Source organism: Nerophis ophidion, linkage group LG27 (genome assembly GCF_033978795.1).
Source record: "Nerophis ophidion isolate RoL-2023_Sa linkage group LG27, RoL_Noph_v1.0, whole genome shotgun sequence".
Classification (NCBI taxonomy): Eukaryota; Metazoa; Chordata; class Actinopteri; order Syngnathiformes; family Syngnathidae; genus Nerophis; species Nerophis ophidion.
In genome coordinates this window covers 1,784,497-1,804,200 of record NC_084637.1, presented here as the reverse complement: position 1 = coordinate 1,804,200, position 19,704 = coordinate 1,784,497, and the positions used below count along the sequence as shown (strand labels likewise).

At 43.7% G+C, this 19,704-nt stretch overlaps 1 protein-coding gene across 2 annotated transcripts in view; it reads left to right on the top strand.

Annotated features, from left to right (window-relative positions):
• Positions 1-12,560, top strand: part of nhej1 (nonhomologous end-joining factor 1) — a 30,415-nt gene extending 17,855 nt beyond the window's left edge. For both annotated transcript variants that reach the window (XM_061889337.1, XM_061889338.1), the window contains exons 6-8: positions 3,299-3,452; positions 5,833-5,939; positions 12,331-12,560. In XM_061889337.1, coding sequence (XP_061745321.1) covers positions 3,299-3,452; positions 5,833-5,939; positions 12,331-12,405 — 336 coding nt within the window. In that variant the 3' untranslated portion in view covers positions 12,406-12,560. The remainder of the gene's footprint in view (positions 1-3,298; positions 3,453-5,832; positions 5,940-12,330) is intronic.
• Positions 12,561-19,704: the final 7,144 nt, after the last annotated feature.

The window sequence follows — 19,704 nt, the reverse complement described above, 5'->3', positions numbered from 1 at the left end:
ATGACTTTAGGGTAGAATGCACTTCCTTCAGGTGGAGATAATGCTGTATGTATTGGATATGCTTTGGTGTACATTTAGCACACATTTTGGTCCATGGTCACTTTTATAACGGTTTGTGGGTTGAGACTAGGGTTACAAAATTCCAGGAATATTCAAAGTTGGAAGCTTTCCATGAGAATTAACAGGAATTAATGGTAATAAACATTGAATTTCTACATGCTAGACCTTGCAGCATGATTATTAGCTAAAACAACCTGATTTCATGCAAATTCAGTCCAATTTCAACCCTTCATGGTGCATTCCTCCATCACATGTGCAGTGCATTCTTCTATCACATGCACAGAAAATTCCCAGCATGATTGATTGATTGACTCTTGTATTGGTAGATTGCACAGTACAGTACATATTGTGTACAATTGACCACTAAATGGTAACACTCCAATAAGTTTTTCAACTTGTTTAAGTCGGGGTCCACGTTCATCAATTCATGGGCTATTTGAGCCCAAGAACTTCATCCAGTCAGATAAGTGTTGATGATATTTCTGGGGTAAATATATTTGATGTATGCTATTGAAGTGTAATAGAGGTGTAATTGCTAGTTACTGTATGACTGTAGACTACTCCAGCAGACTAGCTGTTCCTGTACTTGTGCAATCATTTTGGGGCCAATATCTCTAGCTAGCTAGGTTTATGTACCACCACAGTCTCATAATGATACAAAAATATTTATCTGTTAGCTTTGATGCTAATTTTGTCAGTGATAAATCCCATTTATTTATGCTAACAACCTTAGCGATCCGAATTGACCTTTTTTGTGATGTGTAAAGTCGAAGTAGTAAATAGTAAATGAAAAGGTGTAGTTTCCTCTGCCTTCTGTTCTGCCAGCCGTGCTGTTGTCATACAAGAATGTAGCTTATAGTTTGATTTAGCATGCTGATTGAATTTCATTTATTCCGTCCATCCACTTCTTACCGCTTGTCCTGTTCGCATTTAGATTATTTCTAGTCAGTTATCCATCAGTAAAACATTTTTTAAAGACTCTTTTATTTATATCTGTGCGTGGCATTGCATTAGTGTTTTACAAGAATAAATAAGTACAAAGAGAATAATGCCACGTACACCATCTGATGTGTGATGACATTTCACCCCCACCAATGTAGGCAGAAAGGTGGTGTACATCTGCAAATAGTGAGCAAAGAGCTAGGTCAGGTATGCCAGAAAGATGCAGCAGCATGTAGACAAGTGCTCAATAATATATATCATTGTTGCAATTCCCCATTCATTCCCATTCATTCCCATGGATGCAATCCAACTTTGAATAATAAACAACTGATCAATATTTCCAAACTTCCCGAGCATAACATGCCGTGGTAAATTTCCTGGAAACTTTACACCCCTTTGCAACCCTAGTTGAGACATTAGAAGCAAATTAAACCCTCCAAAATAGTTACAAAAAGCATTGAAGTTGTCATGTTGTCTAAATGGTAAATAAAAAGAGAATATAATTATTTGCAAATCCTTTTCAACTTATATTCAATTGAATAGACTGCAAAGACAAGATTCTTAACGGTCGAACTGGTAGACTTTATTTTTTGCCAATGTTAGCTCATTTTGGAATATGATGCCTGCAACATGTTTCAAAAAAGCTGGCACAAGTGGCAAAAAATACCTGAGAAAGTTGAGGAATGCTCATCAAAGACTTATTTGGAACATCCCACAGGTGAACAGGCTCATTGGGAACAGGTGCGTGCCATGATTGGCTAGAAAAGTAGCTTCCATGAAATGTTCACTCATTCACAAACAAGGACAGGGCGAGGGTCACCACTTTGTCAACAAATGCCTGAGCAAATTGTTTAAGAACAACATTTCCCAAGAAGCTGTTGCAAGGCATCTACGCTCTGTAATATCATCAAAAGGTTCAGAGAATGTACAGAAATCACTGCACGTAAGCGGCAAGGCAGAAAACCAACATTGAATGAACGTTTTATGTTACAAAAAGGGGTCAGTTACAATAATACATAATGTTGGACATAGAGAACACTCAAACCCGTTATTTACTTAATAAAAAATATTGAAATTCAACGAATGGGTGCATTTGCAGACAGCTACAATTATCTACAAAGCAAATGATAACCTGCTACCCAAGAATGCAACATTTTCTGTGTCAGATGTTTTTCACGACAAGACCTTGCATTCCGTGTGACGGCGGCCAGTTGAACTTTCCTACGGAATCTGTCCCGGGAGGGTCAACTAAAAGGTACTTTTGTCAAAGTGTTGACGAGATGCCTGGTAATATTGCTCTTTGTCAAATACAAATCTTAATTTGGGGATGAAGCAGCGAGCCATAGATGACTTTTTGATGCAGTGCAGGAAGTTGAGGTCACATGATGTGAAAAAAGCAAACATGGGGTCGGCAACAGTGGGCAGGACAAAGTGAGCGAGTGTGAGACTGGACGGCACCAGCGCAAGCCGCCAGCGACCCCCCTTTAAAAAAACAACAGCTTCTAAAATCAGAGCCGCTAACTTGCTAAGAATAGCCAAACGTCAACAGGCTCTCCCCTTCCTCGGGTTACCTTCCCCACCACAGCAGGCAGGTTTTGGAGGCGTGGCTACCAGGTGAGTACTCCTTCTGTTCCGCCTCCTTCATCTCCACAGGACTTTGTCCCTGTTAGTGGCGAGAATAGAACATTCCAGACCAATCCCCAGGCAAACTGGAGTGTGGAAGAGGTTATTGAACTCTTGTGTGTCAGCAGCCTTTCCTGTTGAGGGCTTGTAAGAAAAAACACAGAGCGATGTTCACTTTGATTGAAATGTTTGTCATGTTTAGTTTCAGAACAAAAGAAGCTGAGCATCTCCGAGGGTGCAGAGGAGGGTCTCGCTGGGAATGAAAATACAGTATAAGCTTGGCTTTTTGCCTGGTCGTCCCCCCTCGGCACATTGGTTCCTCTGTGCCCAAGGCAGAAGAACTAAGCCTCCTTATTTATTTTTACCATATTTAAACAAACAAATCACAAAAATAAATCAATGCGAAACCTCGACGCCTAACCAAAGTGTGCTGAGGAGCCCCTTGGCCCGGCGGCGAGCAGGAGACCACCAATTTCTGAGGGTCAATATTTGAGGAGCTAATTTGGAGGAGTTGTGCGACCCGGTGGTGCGAAAGAAGGACTTGGCAGGTTTAGTGTTGGTCTGTGTCACATAATGAGTCATCTGACTGATTATTCTTGTTGAATATGATCATGTGACTTCCTCGCCACTTAACAAACTTTAAAACACCTCTTCATGTGTTCCCCTCAACCAGACTCTTCCTGTGGTTTGTTCCGACCTTCACGGCCTTCAGAACTTCAGCAACAACCTACAGGATCTTTACGCTGCTGTGGCGGCGCACGCAAACGCACGCAAGCGCAAACTGTCTGATCAGGACCGGCAGGATCCTGATCTCACACCATCCACAGGTTTGTTGTGTATTACTTTGTACATGTACAACACCCAGAAGCAGTGAAGTTGTCATGTTGTGAAAATGGTGAATAAAAAGAGAATACAATGTTTTTCAAATCCTTTTCAACTTATATTCAATTGAATAGACTGCAAAGACAAGATATTTCATGTTCACTCTGAGACACTTTTGTTATTTTTTTGTAATTAATCATGAACTTAGAATGTAATGGCAGCAACACATGGCAAAAAGGGCATTTTTACCAGTGTGTTACATGGCCTTTCCTTTGAACAACACTCAGTGCAGGTTTGGGAACTGAGGAGACACATTTTTGAAGTGGAATTCTTTCCCATTCTTGCTTGATGTACAGCTTAAGTTGTTCAACAGTCTCCTGCCTCATATTTTAGCCTGCACACATTTTCAATGTCTGGACTACAGGCAGGCCAGTCTAGTACCCGCACTCTTTTACTATGAAGCCACGCTGTTGTAACACCTGGCTTGGCATTGTCTTGCTGAAATAAGCAGGGGCGTCCATGATAATGTTGCTTGGATGGCAACATATGTTGCTCCAAAAGCTGTATGTACCTTTCAGCATGAATGGTGCCTTCACAGATGTGTAAGTTAGCCATGCCTTGGGCACTAATACACCCCCATACCATCACACATGCTGCCTTCACAGATGTAAAAGTTACCCATGCCTTGGCCACTGGTAAAAAAAGTTAAAGTACCAACGATTGTCACACACACACGAGGTGTGGCAAAATCATTTTCTGCATTTGACCCACCACCCTTGATCACCCCCTGGGAGGTGAGGAGAGCGGTGAGCAACACCTGTGGCCACGCCCGGTAATAATTTTTTGTGATTTAACCCCGAATTTCTAACCTTGATGCTGAGTGCAGAGCCAGGAGGTAATGGCTCCCATTTTTATAGTCTTTGGTATGGGGTTTGAACTCACAACTTACCTATCTCAGGGCGGACACTGTAATACACCCCCACACCATCACAGATGCTGCCTTATCCACTTTGCGCCTAGAACAATTCGGATGGTTCTTTTCCACTTCGGTCCGGAGGACACCACATCCACAGTTTCCAAAAGCAATTTGAAATGTGGACTCGTCAGACCACAGAACACTTTATCACATTGCATCAGTCCATCCTAGATGAGCTCGGGCCCAGCAAAAGTGGCGGTGTTTCTGGGTGTTGTTGATAAATGGCTTTGGCTTGGCACAGTAGAGTTTTAACTTGCATTTACACATGCAGCGACCAACTGCAGTAACTGACAGTGATTTTCTGTAGTGTTCCTGAGCCCATGTGGTGATATCCTTTACACACTGATGTCGGTTTTTTGATGCAGTACCACCTGAGCGATCCAAGGTCTGTAATATCATGGCTTACTTATGTGCAGTGATTCCTCCAGAACCTTTTGATGACATTACCAGGTGTGAAACCTGAAAAATGAACAGTGGAGATAACAGGGCGCTTGACAAATGCCTCTGAGGATTACTCAGAATCTGCTGGCAGGATCACATCAGTCCTGAAGAACTGCTGGGAAAAGCAAATATGAAGCCACTCAGTGAGGGTGTAAAGCTAGGAAGATGGACTCATACCCCGGCAGGACCACAACAACAACAAGAGCAGCATGGCCGTGACCTGGCCACCCGAGGGGAAAAGAAGAAAGGGAAGACCAAAGTCCACCTGGAGGCGTACCGTAGAGAAAGAAAGGAAAGAGGGAGGATGGAACTCATGGTCGGAGACGAGGACTGCAGAAACCAATCGTGAGAAGTGGAATAGTTCTGTGTGGGCGTTATGTGAATTATGAGGGATCAAGAGTCCGTAATATCATGGCTTACGTGCAGTGAATTCTCCAGGTTCTCTCAACCTTTTGATGATATTACAGAGTGTAGATGGTGAAATCCCTAAATTCCTTGCTATAGCTGCTTGAGAAATGTTGTTCTTGAACAATTTGCTCAGGCATTTGTTGACAAAGTGGTGACCCTCGCCCCGTCCTTGTTTGTCAATGAGTGAACATTTCATGGAAGCTGCTTGTATAGCCAATCATGGCACCCACCTGTTCCCAACTAGCCTGTTCACCTGTGGGATGTTCCAAATAAATCTTTGATGAGCATTCCTTAACTTTCTCACTCTTTTTTGCCACTTGTGCCAGCTTTTTTGAAATATGTTGCAGGCATCAAATTCCAAATGAGTTCCAAAGTTTCCCCTTTCGAACGTTAAATATCTTGTCTTTGCAGTCTATTCAATTGAATATAAGTTAAGGATTTGCAAATCATTGTATTTTGTTGTTATTTACTATTTACACAACATGACAACTTCACTGCTTTTGGCTTTTGTGGTACTGTTTGAAAAAACCTGTGTGTGTTTGGCACATCACACTACTCAGGTGCTGAAGCAGGTGTTGCAGCAGTTGCTGAAGCCGGCGACCAGAAGCAGACGAGTCAAGTGGAGGAACCAAGAGACAAGATGGCGGACACACCCGCTGTGCAGCAGGTATGGCCGACATATCCCCAGGTCATGAGAGGAGCTGGTACAAAGTTTGGTATCAATGCCACACCAGCAAATACAAGGCCAGTATTGCAGATGTCATTACCGATACTGATACTGACCCCAATGGTTTATGGACACTTTGATACATTTAATCCATATTGGGCCTGATTTACTAAAGGTTTGCGTGTAATATAACACGTGCAAACCACACGCAAAGCCAATCTACTAAACGTGTGCAAGGAGGATTGAATAAGCTGTTCAATCCATTTGGTGTCTTGGTCTTCATTAATATGCAAACTACATGTGGACCACAATACTGAGAGGAGAAGATGCAGATATAATTATTTATTCATCAACACTTACCACCGTTTTGCAAGTGCGAGAAGGACGTGCAAGGTGACAGTTGCACACGGCTCCAGGATCAGTAACGGTGCTACACAGAGAGCGGTGGACAAGGGAGAATCCTCCGTCCAACAAATGTGTGGCGAGACATCCTGGGCGGTCAGAAATAAAGAATACTAGACATATTGTCTAATCGGCAACATCATTTTAGAATCTTATAGCTACTAGAGCATTGTTTTGGCCTCGGCACATAGTGTGCCGTAAGATACAGTCTGGTGTGCCGTGGGAGATCATCTAGTTTCACCTCTTTGGGTTAAAAATATATTTTGCAAACCAGTAATTATAGTCTGCAAATGACGTGTTGTTGTTGAGTGTCGGTGCTGTCTAGAGCTCGGCAGAGTAACCGTGTAATACTCTTCCATGTCAGGAGGTGGCAGCCGGTAGCTAATTGCTCTGTAGATGTCGGAAACAGCGGGAGGCAGGGTGCAGGTAAAGGTGTCTAATTCTTAAATAAAAAATAAACAAAAGGTGAGTGCCCCTAAGAAAAGGTATTGAAGCTTAGGGAAGGCTATGCAGAATGGAACTAAAACGGAACTTGCTACAAAGTAAACAAAAACAGAATGCTGGACCACAGCAAAGACTTACTGTGGAGCAAAGACGGCGTCCACAAAGTACATCAGAACATGACATGACAATCAACAATGTCCCCACAAAGAAGGATAAAAACAACTGAAATGTACTTGATTGCTAAAACAAAATAGATGCGGGAATTAAACTGCTACAGGAAAATACCAATAACAGAGAAAGAGCCACCAAAATAGGAGCACAAGACAAGAATCAAAACACTACAGACAGGAAAACACCAGAGAACTCAAAATATGTCACGGCGTGATGTGACAGGTGGTGATAACTTTTATTGTCAATATCGGCTGCTGAGTTTCATTTTGCAATGATTTCTGCTGCTGGTGTGCCTCCGCATGTTTTCAATGGAAAAAATGTGCCTTGCCTCAAAAAAGGTTGAAAAACACCGGGCTGGAGAACTTAAAGGGGAACTTTACCTATCATTCACAATCATTATGGGAGACAAGAAGGCAAAGTGTTTTTGTGCCGTTTTCGAACATAAAAAAATGGCCTCCTTCTTAATGTTGAGCCAAGCAGCTGATGGGAGCAATCAATTCTACCTCCAAGTTGCTTTAAAATGCATTCAAAAAGCCTCAACAATACTTCATTTATGTTCTGTAACCTGTAGTGGTTAGAGTGAGATGGCTAGGTTGAAGTCAAGTGAATTATAATTATATAGCGCTTTTCTCTAGTGACTCAAAGCACTTTACATAGTGAAACCCAATATCTAAGTGACATTTAAAGCAGTGTGGGTGGCACTGGGAGCAGGTGGGTAAAGTGTCTTGCCCAAGGACACAAAGGCAGTGACTAGGATGGCGGAAGCGGGAATCGAACCTGCAACCCTCAAGTTGCTGGCACGGCCACTCTACCAACCGAGCTATGCCGGTTGTGAGTTCAAACCCCGGTCGAGTCATACCAAAGACTATAAAAAAGGAAGCCATTACCTCCCTGCTGGCACTCAGCATCAAGGCTTGGAATTGGGGGTTAAATCCCCAAAAATGATTCCCGGGCGCAGCCAATGCTGCTGCTTACTGCTCCCCTCACCTCCCAGGGGGTGATCAAGGGTGATGGGTGAAATGCAGAGAATCATTTAATGTGAGAATCATTGCTACTTTAACTTTGTAGTCGTCAAACTGTAGCAACATTGTTATTGTAAGAGTGAACACTGAGGAACTCTTTTTCTAGCGTAGTAACACATCGCCGTGTATCAGCTGTAAAACCTAACTACGGCAAGAGATAAGCCAGCTTCTACGGCAACACAAAATGCGTTTTGAGTGTGTAACACCAACACTGTGATAGGACAGCTATCTGTAGTGAGTGAAAAAGATGAACAGTCATATTACAGTATCTGTAAAGTCTTATTTCAGCTTTTCTTTGTACACAGCTGAGCTAGCCAGACAAGGTATGTACTGTAGTAGCACTAACACTCATGGCGTGCTGCGTCTATCATCACCGATATTAACGTGGGACAGTTGTTTGCCTGGTCAAGATCTCTGTGGGTGTTTCCTGTCGATTTTGTGTAAGAAATGCATTTACAGAATATCAAAATTCCTTCTCCCAGCTTGTGTCTGCTCCAGCATCTCACCGTGTTCTTCATGCTTGCTTTTATAAGCAGCAGTTCATCCTCAGTATATCTAGCTTCAAAAATATAATGCTATGAATCCTCATTTGTCCAAAAATAGTTGTCTTTGTTGTCTGTTACCAAGTCTGCCGTGATTAGAACACACTTTGGTTCCGGAAGTAGGAACACACATGTTGCCAAAAGTCAGAAGTGCGCTGCCATGGAAACAGAAATCCATGCGCAGAAGAAATCAGACCTGGGAATATTTGAAATGATCAAAATACAGTAAATATTGTACTTCTTGTACGTTCTTGCTTGATGTACAGCTTAAGTTGATCAACAGTCCGGGCTCTTCGATTTTTGTGGTATTTTAGACTTCATATTGCACCGCACATTTTCAATGGGAGACAGGTCTGGACTACAGGCAGGCCAGTCTAGTACCTGCACTCTTTTACTATGAAGCCACGCTGTTGTAACACGTGGCTTGGCATTGTTTTGCTGAAATAAGCAGGGGCGTCCATGATAACGTTGCTTGGATGACAACATATGTTGTTCCAAAAGCTGTATGTACCTTTCAGCATTAATGGTGCCTTCACAGATGTGTAAGTTAGCCATGCCTTGGGCACTAATGCACCCCCATACCATCACACATGCTGACTTTTACACTTTGCACCTACAACAATCCAGATGGTTCTATTCCTCTTTGATCCAGAGGACACGACGTTCACAGTTTCCAAAAACAATTTGAAATGTGGACTCGTCAGACCACAGAACACTTTTTCACTTTGCATCAGTCCATCTTAGATGAGCTCAGGCCCAGAGAAGCCAGTGGCTTTTCTGGGTGTTGTTGATAAAAGGCTAGCGTTTTAACTTGCACTTACAGATGTAGTGACTAACTGTAGTGATTGATAGTGGTTTTCGAAAGTGTTCCTGAGCCCATGTGGTGATATCATTTACACACTGATGTGTCTTTTTGATGCAGTACCAGCCAAGAGATTGAAGGTCATGGCCATTCAATGCTTACGTGCAGTGATTTGTCCAGATTCTCTGAACATTTTGATGATATTACAGAGCGTAGATGGTGAAATCCCTAAATTCCTTGTAATAGCTGCATGAGAAATGTTCTTAAACTGTTGGACAATTAGCTCAGGCATTTGATGCCAAAGTGGTGACCCTCGCCCTGTCCTTGTTTGTGAATGAGTGAGCATTTCACGGAAGCTGCTTTTGTAGCCAATCATGGCACCCACCTGTTCCCAATTAGCCTGTTCACCTGTGGGATGTTCCAAATAAGTCTTTGAGGAGCATTCTTCAACCTACTTACTTTTTTTTGCCACTCGTGCCAGCTTTTTGAAACATGTTGCAGACATCAAATTCCAAATGAGCTAATATTTGCAAAAAATAACACAGTTTACCAGTTTGAACGATAAATATCTTGTCTTTGAAGTCTATTCAATTGAATATAAGTTGAAAAGGATTTGCAAATCATTGTATTTTCTTTTTATTTAGCATTCAAATAAGGTGACAACTTCACTGCTTTTAGGGTTTGTAGAAGTATTGAAGGAAGACGCCTTACTCCTTGTCTCACATAACCAGAGCTTGGTTGCACTTTGCTTGCAATCTCTGTCTCTTCCACTCAAGCAGACAAGACAACTATGTTCGTTTTGATTTTTGATAGTTAAATCAATGTGATCATTTTCATCCTCATCTCATTGCATCTTTCCAGCTTTGTCTATTGAAGCCTTCTGGAAGTCTCTTTTATCCTGTTATTGTGTGTGGTGTCCACAGCATCCAAACTTCAAAGTGCAATATAATGTTTCCCTTTCTTGAGGCGCTGGACTTCTCGCTCCCTCAGAAGTTTGTGCAGGAAGAGCAAAAGTACTTGAGTCAAACTTGAGAAGGAAGGCCCACATTTGAATGTGCATGTTGGAAAAAGGTGTGCAGTGACAGACTTAGTGGAGGGTTAGAGTGTTGTGTGGCCACAATCTGTCATACTGGGCAGACTATTTCACTTGGGAGAGTATTTGAGTTGTGTCATAAAGGTGCACTTTTCAGCTAGCTCAAAATAAAAATACAAATCTAAACCAAAAAGAACCTACCGTATTTCCTTGAACTGCCGCCAGGGTGCTAATTAACTTAAAACCTCTTCTCACTCCGACACTTACCAAAAACATGCGGTAAATTTAGGCCTGTGCTTAAAAATTTGAGTGTGATGTAAGGATACCATCATGAAAAGCACATTTAATAAAAAAAAACGTTATTATGGTCTTACCTTTACTTATAAATGAAGTCCATGCGCAGGTCATTCTGATCAAAAGCATCGATAACTTGTTTAAAGAAGTCTTCCTTATCTTTCTTCAGTTTTAAAAGTCTCTCTGTCTCCATGGAGATCTTTCTTTATTACCTCCTGCTTCGATTGAAAGTCCAGTTTAGAAAAGTGTTTTATTTTAGATATGTAATCCTCCATGTTAAAAGTGCAAGCGAGAGGAAAAAATAACTCTTGCTGCTTGTTGTCACTTCTTCTGCAGCCGAGTAGTCGCAAGAAGGATCACTAGCGCCCTCTACCACCAGGAGGCGGGAGTCATTTAATGTCTCATATTTGACACACGCAGCTACGGTATATTAATAAAACATAGCTGCTTACTGTTCTTTTTAGCATATTCAATAGCTTGGACCTTAAATCCTACTGAATAGCTCTTAATCTTCTTCCCTTTATGCGATTTCAAATGATTGAAATCAGCCTCCTCCATTTTGAAAATGATGACAGGTGAAGTGTCACTCGTGACGTGACGAGTTTGACCCGGTGGAAATTCTAGGCAGGCGCGTACTTTATACAATTCAAGGAAATACGGTATGAAGACCCCCAGCAGCTGGCGTATGTCAGCAGTGGTTTAAGAGAACAGATTTAACAAATACATGTTTCCGCCCGATTGTAGCTGAGATAGACACCAGCGACCCCAAAGAGAATAAGCGGTAGAAAATGGATGGATGGATGTTTGTATGTCACACAGTTACAAGTTTAACTTTGTTATTAAATTCGGGCCCTGATAGAGTTGACTGCCCATGGCTGCCAATCACAAGGTTGCTATATTGCCGTTGAAGCGGTGCATCTTTTTCCAAACACAGCTTTAGTAACACGCTCATCCCTGCTGCTGCGTGTGTGTTGGCGGGGTCGACCCTCTACGGGCGGACCAGGAAGAGGGCGTGTCCTTGTGCTTGGGCTCCTCTCACGCCAGCCAGTCAGGCTTGTTGTTGATGTCCATGTGCAGCACACACCTTCTCATTTTCATTACTTCCATGACTATTTACATTGTAGATAGTCACATCAAAACTAGGAATGAACACATGTGGAGTTATGTACTTAACAAAAAAAAGGTGAAATAATTGAAAACATGTTTTATTTTCCAGTTTCTTCAAAATAGTCACCCTTTGCTCTGATTACTGCTTTGCACACTCTTGGCATTCTCTCCATGAGCTTCAAGAGGTAGCCACCTGAAATGCTTTTCCCTTCACAGGTGTGCCTTATCAGGGTTGATTGGTGGAATGTCTTGCTTTACCGATGGTGTTGGGACCATCAGTTGTGTTGTGCATGAGAAGGGGTGTCCAAACTTTTGGCCTGTACTGTTTAATGACCAAATGCAATGAAAGGTAACTGGCTATAGCGAGACTGTAGTCCATTTACTGCCTTCTTCTTGTCAGAGCACACACTGCTGATTGCAGAAGCCCGACAGTTCTTAAGAAAAAATAGTTTAGCACACACTTTACATTAAATCCGGCCAAGTTCAGTGTGTCTCTAAATGTTCCACACAAAGATTGTTGTTCAGTTGTGAGAACACAACACCACCTAACATTTCTGTTGCTCGTCCCTTCTAGCTGGTCACCTGCAGCCGTGCGGAGCGAGGGTCTTCCAAAACAAAGAAGAAGAAAGGTTTGGGCTTGTTCAGATGAAACACAAACTGTATTTTTTAAAGGACATTTTAATTCATTAGTTTTAAATCAATTTTAACCATGGAGTCAATTTTATTATTTTATCATTGGAAATGTAGGCATGTAATGTTGTAATAAATATTTAAAATAAATGATTTGAATTTTGTGTCAAACAAGTTCTTGAAGAAATTGATTATTTGCTAAATTAATTGCTGTAAACGCTTACAAAACAACTTAAGTATCACTAGGAACTTCACATGGTTAATAAGTTACAATGAGGACATTTGCACAATTCAACATATCCAAAACAAAGTGAAAGAACCAGACTTGATTTAATCATAAACTACTAATCTTTGATTCACACCATATTTTATTTTTTATTTTGATAACATTGTGTCATTTAATTTGTGTTCACTTTCTGTGAAAATATAAAAAGGAAACCGAAGTTAAGATGTTAAACACATAAATGATAGAAATAAAAGTACACAATTAAGAACACATTGTGAAAAAATAAGATATCAAAGAGCAAATACATTCTAGTTATGTAGCGTGTCCACTGTGGAAGACAAATGAATAGGAACACATTGTAGCAATATATCCAAAATAAACAAGTTAGAATTAGAATTTAAAAAAATACTTTTGTAAAAATAGTAGCCACATGCATTGTGGCTTCAATTATACTCTAATAAAAATGTATACAGTATTTTATCCATCCATCCATTTTCTACCGCTTATTCCCTTTTGGGGTCGCGGGGGGCGCTGGCGCCTATCTCAGCTACAATCGGTATTTTATACATGAGACAATTCAGTTCCTAAATGTTTGACATGTGGAGAGCAGAGATTGATTGATTGATTGATTGATTGATTGAAAATGTTATTAGTAGATTGCACAGTACAGTACATATACAGTACAATTGACCACTAAATGCTAACAGCCCAATAAGTTTTTCAACTTGTTTAAGTCGGGGTCCACCTTCATCAATTTATGGTAGATTGTTATATCCTACACTTCAAAATCCAGTCCAGGGGTTTTTTGCAGCCTGCGCCTCGTTTCTTGTGCAGAAAAAAATCCCAGCTTGCATCAGAACGTTACAGGGCAACGCTTAAAAGAAAAGTACCGTAGTACCACAACTTATGAGTTTATTACCGTATTTTTCGGAGTATAAGTCGCACCGGCCGAAAATGCATAATAAAGAAGGAAAAAAAACATACATAAGTCGTATTTTTGGGGGAAATGTATTTGATAAAAGCCAACAGCAAGAATAGACATTTGAAAGGCAATTTAAACTAAATAAAGAATAGTGAAGAACAGGCTGAATAAGTGTAGGTTATATGAGGCATAAATAAGCAACTGCTATGTTAAGCTAACATATTATGGTAAGAGTCATTCAAATAACTATAACATATAGAACATGCTATACCTTTACCAAACTATCTCTCACTCCTAATCCATAAATCCCATGAAATCTTCTTCCTGGATGTGACTTCTAAACAACTCTGCCAACTCCAAAGGTATGCGCCGCTTCTTCTTGTCCTTTTCTGCTGCATATTTCACTACATCCAGCTTGTAATCTGCACTACATGATTTTCTTTTCAACGCCATTTTTGTTCAGCCTTTCTCACTTTTTATAAGTTACCACCAACGTTGAAATGATCCACTTTGATAGCTAAGGCAGTAGCATATAGCATGTAGCAGTTAGCATTCCGTGACTGTCACACCCCGCCTCGGGTGAAGGTAAGTAACCTTTGCAAACTGGAATTTAAATCAAGGATGGCAAGGCACGCAGTTTACAAACATTTATTTAAAATCCCAAAAAGTGTCAAGAGGTGAAGAACAACAGAAAGACCAAGCACCCACAATCTCAGTAGTTGGTTTGATGTATGAACCTCGAAACTCTTGGTCAGGACAGACAACCTCCTCTGGCAGTGACAGACAGCAGACTGGCACACCTGACCTCCTCTGGCAGTGACAGACAGCAGACTGGCACACCTGACCTCCTCTGGCAGTGACAGACAGCAGACTGGCACACCTGACCTCCTCTGGCAGTGACAGACAGCAGACTGGCACACCTGACCTCCTCTGGCAGTGACAGACAGCAGACTGGCACACCTGACATCCTCTGGCAGTGACAGACAGCAGACTGGCACACCTGACCTCTTCTGGCAGTGACAGACAGCAGACTGGCACACCTGACCTCCTCTGGCAGTGACAGACAGCAGACTGGCACACCTGACCTCCTCTGGCAGTGACAGACAGCAGACTGGCACACCTGACCTCCTCTGGCAGTGACAGACAGCAGACTGGCACACCTGACCTCCTCTGGCAGTGACAGACAGCAGACTGGCACACCTGACCTCCTCTGACAGTGACAGACAGCAGACTGGCACACCTGACCTCCTGTGGCGGTGACAGACAGCAGACTGGCACACCTGACCTCCTCTGGCAGTGACAGACAGCAGACTGGCACACCTGACCTCCTCTGGCAGTGACAGACAGCAGACTGGCACACCTGACCTCCTCTGGCAGTGACAGACAGCAGACTGGCACACCTGACCTCCTCTGGCGGTGACAGACAGCAGATTGGCACACCTGACCTCCTCTGGCAGTGACAGACAGCAGACTGGCACACACACCTGACCTCCTCTGGCAGTGACAGACAGCAGACTGGCACACCTGACCTCCTCTGGCAGTGACAGACAGCAGACTGGCACACCTGACCTCCTCAGGCAGTGTCAGACAGCAGACTGGCACACCTGACCTCCTCTGGCAGTGACAGACAGCAGACTGGCACACCTGACCTCCTCTGGCGGTGACAGACAGCAGATTGGCACACCTGACCTCCTCTGGCAGTGACAGACAGCAGACTGGCACACACACCTGACCTCCTCTGGCAATGACAGACAGCAGACTGGCACACCTGACCTCATCTGGCAGTGACAGACAGCAGACTGGCACACCTGACCTCCTCTGGCGGTGACAGACAGCAGATTGGCACACCTGACCTCCTCTGGCAGTGACAGACAGCAGACTGGCACACACACCTGACCTCCTCTGGCAGTGACAGACAGCAGACTGGCACACCTGACCTCCTCTGGCAGTGACAGACAGCAGACTGGCACACCTGACCTCCTCTGGCAGTGACAGACAGCAGACTGGCACACCTGACCTCCTCTGGCAGTGACAGACAGCAGACTGGCACACCTGACCTCCTCTGGCGGTGACAGACAGCAGATTGGCACACCTGACCTCCTCTGGCAGTGACAGACAGCAGACTGGCACACACACCTGACCTCCTCTGGCGGTGACAGACAGCAGACTGGCACACCTGACCTCCTCTGGCAGTGACAGACAGCAGACTGGCACACCTGACCTCCTCTGGCGGTGACAGACAGCAGACTGGCACACCTGACCTCCTCTGGCAGTGACAGACAGCAGACTGGCACACCTGACCTCCTCTGGCAGTGACAGACAGCAGACTGGCACACCTGACCTCCTCTGGCAGTGACAGACAGCAGACTGGCACACCTGACCTCCTCTGGCAGTGACAGACAGCAGACTGGCACACCTGACCTCCTCTGGCGGTGACAGACAGCAGATTGGCACACCTGACCTCCTCTGGCAGTGACAGACAGCAGACTGGCACACACACCTGACCTCCTCTGGCGGTGACAGACAGCAGACTGGCACACCTGACCTCCTCTGGCAGTGACAGACAGCAGACTGGCACACCTGACCTCCTCTGGCGGTGACAGACAGCAGACTGGCACACCTGACCTCCTCTGGCAGTGACAGACAGCAGACTGGCACACCTGACCTCTTCTGGCAGTGACAGACAGCAGACTGGCACACCTGACCTCTGGCAGTGACAGACAACAGACTGGCACACCTGACCTCTTCTGACAGTGACAGACAGCAGACTGGCACACCTGACCTCCTCTGGCGGTGACAGACAGCAGACTGGCACACCTGACCTCCTCTGGCAGTGACAGACAGCAGACTGGCACACCTGACCTCCTCTGGCAGTGACAGACAGCAGACTGGCACACCTGACCTCCTCTGGCAGTGACAGACAGCAGACTGGCACACCTGACCTCCTCTGGCGGTGACAGACAGCAGACTGGCACACCTGACCTCCTCTGACAGTGACAGACAGCAGACTGGCACACCTGACCTCCTCTGGCAGTGACAGACAGCAGACTGGCACACCTGACCTCCTCTGGCAGTGACAGACAGCAGACTGGCACACCTGACCTCCTCTGGCAGTGACAGACAGCAGACTGGCACACCTGACCTCCTCTGGCGGTGACAGACAGCAGACTGGCACACCTGACCTCCTCTGACAGTGACAGACAGCAGACTGGCACACCTGACCTCCTCTGGCAGTGACAGACAGCAGACTGGCACACCTGACCTCCTCTGGCAGTGACAGACAGCAGACTGGCACACCTGACCTCCTCTGGCGGTGACAGACAGCACACTGGCACACCTGACCTCCTCTGGCAGTGACAGACAGCAGACTGGCACACCTGACCTCCTCTGGCAGTGACAGACAGCAGACTGGCACACCTGACCTCCTCTGGCAGTGACAGACAGCAGACTGGCACACCTGACCTCCTCTGGCAGTGACAGACAGCAGACTGGCACACCTGACCTCCTCTGGCAGTGACAGACAGCAGACTGGCACACCTGACCTCCTCTGGCGGTGACAGACAGCACACTGGCACACCTGACCTCCTCTGGCAGTGACAGACAGCAGACTGGCACACCTGACCTCCTCTGGCAGTGACAGACAGCAGACTGGCACACCTGACCTCCTCTGGCAGTGACAGACAGCAGACTGGCACACCTGACCTCCTCTGGCAGTGACAGACAGCAGACTGGCACACCTGACCTCCTCTGGCAGTGACAGACAGCAGATTGCAGAAACATGGCATTTTCCCCACTTCAAAAGCCCGTAGCCCCGCCCACTAGCTGAGACCAATTAGACAGGGGGAATTAAGAAATCAGTTATTTTGTCATTTACAGCATAAATAACCATCAGATGTCTAAAAAGTATTCATGTTGTACTTTTGTATTTGTAAAGCAGTCATTGTGTCCCCAGTGTATTCAGGCTTAGACAACACAACTTTCAAATGTCCAGGTTCCCTCTTCAACACCCACTTACTGACAATCATGGTTTGGCCCACATTGGGCCTAATTAGTCCAAGCAGGTGTGCTCACCTACATAAAGCCCTCAGCCCCGCCCCCTGACTCTTTTAGCCACACCTTCAGAGTGAGATGTTACAATTTGTTTGTTGAGCCTTTTCACTAACACTATTGAATGTTTGTAGTGTGTCTATGTTGAACAAATGTGGGCAGTTTGTGAGGAAGCCAAAGGTCAAACAGTGACAGTGTGGGGTCAAACTGTCACTGTTTGACCCACAATGCACTTCTGCCATGACCCTCCCCCGCCGAATTCTTATTGGTTGACGTGTGTGTGACGATTGCTGACATTTTCTCCGCGAATGAGATAAATATTATTTGATATATTACGGTAACGTGTTAATAATTTCACACATGATTTGCTTCTGAGTATAAGTTGCACCCTCGGCCAAACTATGAAAAAAACTGCCACTTATAGTCCGAAAAATACAGTAATTGGTTCTGTGAGGTAGCTCTGAACTGAAAGCCCAGCACTGCTTCTTGAGCCTCACATAAATGTCTCCTGTAACAAACATTGACCTCCATTTGACCATCTAACATGCCTGCAAAAAACAACAATAGATAATAAATATTGTGTGAAAAACAACATTACTAGGACTACAAACAACTACATATGAAATCATTTATTAATAATATACAATATTTACCTTGGAGAATGGACTTCTATGACATCAACTTCCCTGTCAAACACACCATCAGCACATTCTCCATGTTTTAAAGGATAAAATGTCTGCCGTTTATATCTTTGGAATGCAGACTCATTGTACTCGAGTATGGTGCAGACTCATTGTACTCGAGTATGGTGCAGACGAGCAGCTGCTTGAATTGCTTTCAAATACACTTTCTGTCATGGCATTTTTGATCATTTTGTTTTTCAATTCAGTCAATATCAACTTCTTAGCACTCAATTTCTTCCTAAATATTAAACAAACGTAAATAAAAGTCTGCATGCAGCAAAGCCAATAGGAGCTCCAATATGTTGCCTATAAAGCCTAATAAACAACCCTTCAAAAAGAACCAACATTACTTTATTTACATTTATGACGTGAATATTAACGAGTATTAATGAGAGCGTTATTAAAAGCGCTAACACAGACAAACTCTTTCTAGCGCCGCCATGATCACTTCCTGTGTGCTTATGTTTACATCATGGAGGGTCTGCTGCTTCCTGGCTCCCTGGAAGTTTATTCCAGATCACAAAGTCATGCTTCTCACCTGGAAAGTAGATGTCTGAGGATATAATCTGACAAGTTGGGGCACTTTGACAGCCATTTAGGACCTGGAACTGGCCCTCCACCTCCTTTCTTCGCCAGGATTATGAGACATTTGTCACCTAAACGGGAATATAGGAACATCCCAGCAGTCGGCATCCTAAAGACAGCAGACCTTGCACAGTAAGTGATGTTTTATTATGTGAACGGGACTCTCGCTGCTGAGTTGGAACCGCTTTGGACTGGACTCTCGCGACTGTGTTGGATCCATTGTGGATTGAACTTTCACAGTATCATGTTAGACCCGCTCGACATCCATTGCTTTCCTCCTCTCTAAGGTTCTCATAATCATTATTGTCACAGACGTCCCACTGGGTCATTATTGTCACCGATGTCCCACTGGGTGTGAGTTTTCCTTGCCCTTATGTGGGCCTACCGAGGATGTCGTGGTGGTTTGTGCAGCCCTTTGAGACACTAGTGATTTAGGGCTATATAAGTAAACATTGATTGATTGATTGATTGATGTTTGTTGGCCTTCAAAAAGTCAAAGCACAAATCAGGGATGGAAAAAAAAAGCAATTGTGATGCAGTTTTTAAATCACTGCACTATGCTTAAAATGATCAAAATATGAAAATATAAAATGTTATTATGAATGTAACTACATGACATATATACTTAATCATGTATATATGTCATGTTATTGTGAATGTTACTAGATACTACATATATACTTAAATCATGTATATATTGCATGTTATTATGAATGTTACTACATGACATATATACTTACATCATGTATATATTACATGTTATTATGAATGTTACTAGATACTACATATATACTTAAATCATGTATATATTGCATGTTATCATGAATGTTACCACATGACATATATACTTACATC